This window comes from Prunus dulcis, chromosome 2 (assembly GCF_902201215.1).
Source record: "Prunus dulcis chromosome 2, ALMONDv2, whole genome shotgun sequence".
Lineage (NCBI taxonomy): Eukaryota > Viridiplantae > Streptophyta > Magnoliopsida > Rosales > Rosaceae > Prunus > Prunus dulcis.
The window spans coordinates 930,282-938,813 of NC_047651.1; the positions used below are offsets into that span (position 1 = coordinate 930,282).

Consider the following 8,532-nt stretch of genomic DNA (forward strand, 5'->3'; position numbering starts at 1 on the left):
GCTGGCTTGTTTGTGTCTCAAACTAAGTATGTCAAGGAACTGCTTTCCAAGGTTGATTTGCAGGATTCAAAACCGTGTCCTACTCCTTGTCTTCCTTATCACAGACTATTGAAAGATGATGGCAAACCTTATTCTCATCCAGAGCAGTATAGAAGCATTGTTGGTGCTCTGCAGTACCTCACTTTCACAAGGCCAGATATTGCCTTCTCAGTGAATCAAGCTTGTCAATTTATGCATAATCCTATGGAATCTCATGTTGTGGCAGTTAAGAGAATCCTGAGGAATTTGAAAGGAACCATTGATTTTGGCATTTGGTTTAAGCCTGGTCTTCTTCATCTGCACGCTTATAGTGATGCTGACTGGGCTAGGGATCCTAATGATCGCAGATCTGTTTCGGGGTTTATTGTTTACTTGGGCTCTAGTCCTATTTCTTGGGCTTCTAAGAAGCAACATACTGTCTCTCGTTCGTCCACTGAGGCAGAATATAGGGCTTTGGCGATTGCTGCTGCTGAACTTGCATGGATCAGACAGTTGTTCTGTGATCTGCACGTCCCATTACATGTTCCTCCTTTAATTCATTGTGACAATATCTCTGCTGTTGCTCTCTCTTCCAACCCAGTGTTTCATTCCCGAATGAAACATCTACAGATTGATTATCATTTTGTCAGAGAACGAGTCATTCAAGGTGATTTACATGTGCAACATGTCTCTTCTGCAGACCAATTTACTGACATTCTCACTAAGGGGCTGTCTATCCCTTTATTCCAGCATCATTGTTCCAATCTCATGCTTGGCTCCTCCAAGCATGAGATTGAGGGGGCATGTAAAGATATCAAAGGTCCTAATTCTGCCACATGTCAGAAGATTGAAGAAGAGAGTTGTTGAAATATTGTTAAGACTGTTAGGCAGCTTTAGCAAAAGAGTTAGAGTTCTGTTAAAGAATAAAGTTTAAGAGGTTAGAAACGTGTACACAAAGCTTTGACAAGCTAGTATAAAAACCATCACTGTACTGTGTTGAATGATTAATGAATGAATACATCAATTCTTCTCCTAAGATTTTCTGCTTCTCTCTGTTAAACTTCTGTTTAATATTGCTATTCTCGCAGTATATAGCATCTGAATATTGAAAGCGTTCCTGCCAATTCAGAAACACATTTTTTAAACAAAACACGGCAACCTCACTTGTATTTCCAGCATGATTCAAAAGATAATTTGGTAAATCATGAAAATAAAGATGAAGCTTAGTTGCACATATAATATCTCAGTGCAAATATCAAGAATTTGTCACAAGTATCTGGCAGGTTCAGTCGACATTTCTGTTTAAAAGAACAAAGATACGTGATGTCCTTTAAAAACTGCTAGCTCTACAAGTTCTCTAAAGATTGTAAAGGGGTCAGGGTTCAAATCTTAAGTTAAGATTAAGTAAACCTACCAACTTGAATACAATCAAACAAAAGAAAGAGAAATATGGGTAAAAGTTTTCTCAGTACAGAGATGACAAAATATTACAGGGCAAACCAAATGGAAAAATATTACAAGGCAAACCAAATGGCAAAATATTAAAACTCTGAAACTTGAAACAGAAAGGTAGTGATTTACCATCTTCAGTTGATGTTACCACGATATGAAATGACCTTGTTGCTATCCAGTCCTTTCACAGCTCTTCACCCTGCAGCTCCCGAAGCAAGAGAGGCAGTCCCTTCTTTTACCCCTCTCACACTGGACCAGACATCATGCGAGGACTAGGTCAATTTTATCGAGGCCTTAAAAAGAGTAAATCGCAGTGGGAGGTTGGGGAATCCCCAGTCAGGATGGGAGACGGTCATCTTGAAGTGATGTGAATTTGCTGATCTAATCTGGCTTAAATGCACTTCCTGTATTTATTCTTATGGATGAGAAACTAAGTTCTGAAATACCAAAATAGCAATTGAAAATCACATTTCAATGTGTCATGGTCATGCCTTAGTGAAAATGAAGATTATAGTGATTGAAGAAGTCAAGAGTGTACAATAGCATAAGGCAAGAACCAGAACCAGCAAATCAGTAAATTACTCTTTTTTAAAAAAATAAATAAATGAAACCACCAATTGCTGCTGGTGATTTAGATATTTTATATAAATTAATTCCTGTCCAAATGAACCCTATAATTAACAGTATGATTATTTAACAATGTTGTTTCTTCTTTTTTTTTATTTTTCTTTTTTGTACAATTATATTATTCATATGCTTAGGTAAATGCTATATATTAACCATAGTTAACCGAAAAGAAAACTGCTATTAGCTATATAACAGCATCTATAATCATACTTCTTATTATTTAGTTAAAATTTAGCTATAAAATTTGAACTCCAATCATACTCCCTAATTTAAGGAATCATAAATAATATAAATTTTTTTTAATTCAATATGATTGGTCTCCTTATTTGGCAAGTGCTGTAATTTTGACAAAACTATAATGGTCAACAATTTGCTTTTCTTTTCAGCGATCCCCCGACATTAAAAAATTATAAACTACTCACAAATCAGTAAAGAAAGAACCAGAAACAGCAAATCAGTAAACTACTCGCAATAATATGCCAGAAAAGGAGTCTCACCATAAAGAGTACAGGGAGAGTGTTGATAATGTTTGAAATTTGAAGTACCTGGGGAGAGTGAGAGTCGGAGTTGACCATGTCCATGTGTCGGTGTGGGTTCTCATCATCTTCAAACCGTCTTCTAAGGCCATATCTTTATGCGGGGGATGTGGGATATTTTGGGCAGGTATCGTCCTTTACTTCCAGGCTGGCATTTATCTTTTAGCAGAGGACACCTAATGATTTTAAGTTCCCTCAGTGAAATAGGCAACCCCTCCACTGGAATAGATGCCAGCTTTGGACAATCACAGAGTTGAAGAGATTGAAGAGAGGTGAGGAATTGAAAGCCCTTGCTGCTCAGTTTCTTCAGATTTGGGAAGCCAGCAATTGAGAGAACAGTGAGAGATTTGGGGAGAAGAATCTCCATCTCCATCTCCCTGTAACTGTCGGGTGGAAATGACACCACACTTGGGTCTTCACCACTAATGAACAAGCCTGTAAGAGAGGTGAGCCTGTGCAACAACTCCCACAGCGGCTTACAATTCTTGAATCCACTAATTGTAAGTGATGTTAGGTTGGGGGGAAAGGAAGTGAAATTTAAACCTTCACCGTAATCAATATTCAATTCCTGAAGACAGTTGAGATTGCACATGTCCGGTAACATCTCCAATTTGTTGCAATTTTCGATGTAGATTTCTTTCAGGCTGGAGGCGGCTGTTGTTGTTGGCGAAGACAAACCCTCACCACTCAGGCTCGGGATGGAAACCAGACTCCCACAATCATAAATCTGTAAGGTTTGAAGATTGGTGAGGTGGCATAGGCCCTCCGGTAAGGATTTCAGATTTGGGCAAGAATCGATGCTAATATATTCAAGACAATAATTAGTGTTGTCGTGGGCTAACCCATCGGACGTTATTAACTGCAGCTCTCCACAATCGGATATGTGAAGGCGTTTAAGCGCCCTGGGAAACAACTGGGCTCTCAATGATAACGACTTTAGAGATTCACATTCCGTTATTGCCAAGTGCTCAAGAGAAATATGAGAAGAAGAGGAAGACGAAGAACTATCCTCGTCTTTCTCTACTAATGATTTCAAACTTCTACACTTTCCTATCTCTATGCTTCTTAGATTTGGGGGAATCTGGTATTTTGCGAAATACAGCAACGAATCACACTCCTCAATCCTTATGACTTCAAGGGAAGGAGGCAGACCAACATCTGGAAAAGAAACCAGACTTGAGCATCCAACTATTTCAAGGTCTTGAAGAGCCGTTAGGTGATGCAACCCTTCTGGTACCTTCGAAAGACTTGCACACTTGTTTAATTCCAGATATTTAAGCTTGCAAGTCAATATTTGCAATTGCAGCAACTCCTCTGCTTCTTTTCCCAGCTTTTCAAGGAGGGAAGAGTTTCCTTCAATAACCAAAGAATCAAGAGAAATCAAGTGTTGCAATACTCTATCCTCATTCTTCAGTGAAGATGTCAGCTCCTCACATCCGCCAATCCTCAAATTTGCAACCTTCCTTAATCCTTTGGTGAATTCCCCTGTTTGGAACCTCACCTCTGAAATATTTGAAAGTTTCAAGGACTCTAATAACTCAAACTCAACGCCACTTGTCTTCACCACCGCTTTGCAACCGTCGATGTCTAATGCACCAATTTGTTTATAGTTGGAAATTGAAATCACCAATTCCTCGCATTTAATGATTTGAAGTGTTGCTAATGAATCAAGGTTCTCGGGCACCTTACCCTCCAATTGAGGACAATTTCTGATTGAAAGCAATTTCAAGCAAGGGAAAACCTGATCTTGTTCGAAAGGAAGCCATTTCTTCCAGTTGTGCATATCTGAAAACTCAAGAGTCTCCAGTACTGGAAAAGGCAAGCTACTCTCTCCATAAAACTCAGGACCGACACTTTTCACTGCAGCCATTCCTGTAATATAAAGTTCTTTGAGCAAAGGCAGTTGCCCAAGTGGTGGCAAGATTTGACAATTTTTACATTTGTCTAAGCGTACATGCACCATAGTGGAGAATAAACGATCTCCAATCCATGTTGAAAATTCTAATCCAGCATAACCCCTGATGATGAGTTTTTCAAGCTTTCTATGAGGTTCTAATCTGTCAAGCACGCCTAATTGCGTTTCTTGTGTGTTATCCGACCATTCTAGCACCAATTCATCTACTCTCTCCTTGGATTTTAAGTCAGCCTTCCGTGCATCCTCAGCATCGATCACATTCTCCAACCTTGAGAGCGATAATGTCCCTCGGAGATGGGATAGGGATCCTATCTCTCTTATCCCTGATTCATCACTACCTTTACCCACCACAAAATTAGGCAAAGACTGCAGATTCGTCAACCGACCTAGTTGCGGAGGCATTGCTTTCAATGCATTTGCAAATGAGTTGTTGAGATGACGCAGATTCACTAGATTCCTCAAGTTTATGGGTAGTGCCTCCAAAAAACTACAACCTTCCAATATCAGTGTCTGTAAGTTGAAAAGAGTGGTTGTTGATTCAGGCAAACTTGTTATATCTGTGTGAGAAAAATCAAGATACCGCAGATACTTCAAATTACCAATTGAATCTGGCAGCTCAGTCACTCGATAGCCATTCAAAGAAAGCACCCGTAAGTATTGCATCTGAGGTAATAAATCAAAAATTACCTTTCGAGCCAGATATCGAATCCACCCAGTATTTGATAGTGAAAGTGGCAGGAATGTTCGCAAACGTTTAACTTCGGGAAAGGCCTCAAACTTTTGAACTCCATCATAGTGACCAATTATGAAAGACGAATGACGAAAGCATACAGATTGCAAGTTATCACCTTTCTTGTCCTCCAATCTAAAACAAGTATTTCCTGCTGCCCATTGTGCCAAATCAGTAACAAGGTCATGCATTACATATCGTGAACTGTTTTCACTTGCCTTTTGAAATAATGACCTACATAATAGCTCTTGAAAATAGTCGTGGCCTAAATCCTCCATTTGTCTATTGGCTTCTGGTGGTTGTTGAATCAAACCCTCTGCCATCCATAAAAGGATCAATTGCTTCTCCCCAAATTCATAGTCATTTGGAAATATTGAGCAATAGGCAAAACACCTCTTCAAGTTGGAAGGAAGATAGTGATAGCTCAACTTTAATACCGGAAGAATGTCACTCTTACCTGATAAATTCCACAATTTGTTGTTCAATATTTCTTCCCATTCGTTTATTTCATTCTGACGTAAAAGCCCACCAAGAGTTCTTGCAGCTAAGGGCAATCCACTGCATTTTTCAGCAATTTTTTTCTGAAGCAACTCAAAATTTGGTGGTCTATCATTGTTCACAAATGCATGCTGCTCAAATATTTCCAAACAATTATCATCTGACACAGACTCCAAGTTATGAACTTCGGTGGCTCCCATAATCTTTGCAACTTTTAGGTCTCGTGTTGTCACAATTATCTTACTTCCTTGTGCTCCAACACTAAAAGGGGACTGAAGTCTTGTCCACAGATCATATAAATCACCTTTGTTCCAAATATCATCTAAAACAATTAAAAACTTTTTACCTCTTAACTGCTCATTCAAATCATGCTGCATTTTACTGAACTCCTCTACTTTAACGGGTTGAGATGTGACTGATTCAAGAATTGCCTTCGTCACTCTTACAATGTCGAAGTCATCGGACACAGACACCCACACCCTCGGCTCGAACTCCTTCATGACATCACTGTTGTTGTTGAATGCAAATTGAGCAAGTGTAGTCTTCCCAAGGCCAGCCATGCCAACAATGGCAACAACATGAAAGTTGACATTATTATGCTCATCTCTCGACAACATGTCTAATATTTTTGCTTTATCTCCATCTCTTCCAACAATGGTTAGTCCACCTAGCACACCTGAAGTTGGTGGCCTTGACCATGCTTTACTAGACGTTCCGGTGCCCTTTAAACCAAACTTATCTTTCCGTTCAGAGATCTCTTGCAACCGCTCTGTAATCTTCTTTATCTCAGAGTTCATATCGAAATTGAGTTTCAGTTTGGGGAATAAACTCCGCACCTTTTTACTTGTGCTGGCTTGATCCCGTCCCTCTATCTGGCGCTTCAATATTTTAGTAGCAAATTTGTCCAGCACGTCATCTACATCATAAGCCAAGTCTCTGAGTTCATCCAGCCACAATTTCACACCATGATCTATCAGTTGCTTCTCCTCCGCATCATTCAGCACCGCTACGATTGCAGACAAATTATCACTCCATTTATTCAGCTTTTTGTCGACGCCCTTTGCGAGGCCAAAGTAGTTGAGGATCTCGCGAGGCGCCAATCTGTCGAGCAGCACTTGAAGGAACGCCCCAAGAAAAATCTCTCCCACCGCCATACTTGTTGATAATTAAGACTGAAGAGACACACAAGCAGCCAAAGAAGTAAGGAAGTTTTCTTCAACAACATCAACATGCACAACTAGTTTTAGCTGGGGGAACAAGAATAACGCTGGAAGGCCAAATATAAAACAAAATGAAATAATTACGTAGATATTTCAGTTCAGAATAAGCACTTACATGGAAATTTTGAGATCTGATTTTGCTTGAGATCCTCAAATCCAGACTGAACAAATTAAGATGCACAACTGCAGAAATTAAGTGAAAAATTTGTTTTAATTAGGATGTGTAAGTCTTATGGCTTATAAAAACATAAATATAAAATATTGAAACAGTATAATTATGCTTGCAAGAAGCACTTACACGGAAGTTCAAATCCGATTCTGCTTGTGAGCAACAAATTTGGACTGAAGAAGTAGAACAACAAAGCTTGAGTCTTCCTATGGTTTTGTTCCACTCTATTTTTGATGGGGTGGTTTATTTTTGTCTGTTTCTGTTCTATTTCGATCAAAGTGACTTTTTAGTTGATATTTTTCATTTTTATTTTCTGCTTGTATTGTATCAAGCAGAAAAGTCACTTTGTTCGAAATAGAACAGAACAAACAAAACAAAACAAAAGAACAAACGACCCCACCAAAAATAGAGAGGAACAAAACTATAGGAAGACTCCAGCTCAGTTCCACTTCTCCAGTCCAAATTTGTTGTATCATTAACGTTGTTTTATTATATCATTTTGATCAATTTGAAGATTAAGGGCAAGATTTTCACGACAATCGAAAATTTTTATTAGCTTGAAACTACCGATTAAGGGTTCGTTAGAGCTTGCCTTTGAAATGACTACAAGCTGCTTGACAAAAAAATTAGGCTTATAACAAAATTTCTTATAGATGAACAAAATGAGTAAGAATAATTCAGACGGTGAGTAAGAAAAATTGAGTTTTGAATCAATCGTGTGTCTAGTCTATTCTAAGAGCAGTTCTTGAATATATCGCTTGTATAAAAGACAGTGAGCCTTTTTTTATTTATAACAATATATGTAACTAAGCATACTTGGGAAGACAGCGAGCCTTTTTTTATTTATAAAACTCATAAATCAGTTTTGAAAAAAAGAATAAAAAATTCTTCAAAGTTTCTATTGTTGTATCCTGCGAAATAGATGAAGAAAACAGGAAGTCTGAGCAGATAAATACATTCGCTCTTTCTTGGATAAAAAAAATAATACTAATTATATTGCGCAAAACAAATAAAATACAAGAAACTAGAAGAAACAAAAAATAAAAGGCACCGAACAGAATAAATCAAAAGTACATGCAGTTTAAGTATCAGCAGCAGATTTCTTCACGAATTACCAAATACCGAAAGTGTCGTAGTGAACAAGAAGGAAAATTCAAAGGCAATACACAGTTACACACTTTTAGAACAAAAGAGATCAAGAGAGCCAGAACCAAGACATAATAATATATATGAAGATGGATGAGTGTGGAAGATGGATGAAACTAATTATGGGTTTGAGAATTTTGAGTTGACGGAAAAGACTCCGAAACAAAGACTGGTAGATAAGGAAAACGCAATGCAAATTCCCCAGCCTTCACATAGAAGAA

The 8,532-nt window shown here is 38.3% G+C and overlaps 1 protein-coding gene across 1 annotated transcript; it reads right to left on the minus strand.

Annotated features, from left to right (window-relative positions):
• Positions 1-965: 965 nt before the first annotated feature.
• Positions 966-7,197, minus strand: LOC117618905 (putative disease resistance RPP13-like protein 1). Its single transcript, XM_034348671.1, has 4 exons — positions 7,112-7,197; positions 2,643-6,948; positions 1,600-1,874; positions 966-1,135 (listed from the first exon to the last, which is right to left on the minus strand). Exon 2 carries the CDS (start codon positions 6,928-6,930, stop codon positions 2,716-2,718), a length of 4,215 nt encoding a protein of 1,404 aa, XP_034204562.1. The 5' UTR covers positions 6,931-6,948; positions 7,112-7,197; the 3' UTR covers positions 966-1,135; positions 1,600-1,874; positions 2,643-2,715.
• Positions 7,198-8,532: the final 1,335 nt, after the last annotated feature.

Bases quoted from the DNA above. Each gene is read 5' to 3' on its own strand.
- LOC117618905 (XM_034348671.1), bottom strand. From the start codon at position 6,930: ATGGCGGTGGGAGAGATTTTTCTTGGGGCGTTCCTTCAAGTGCTGCTC.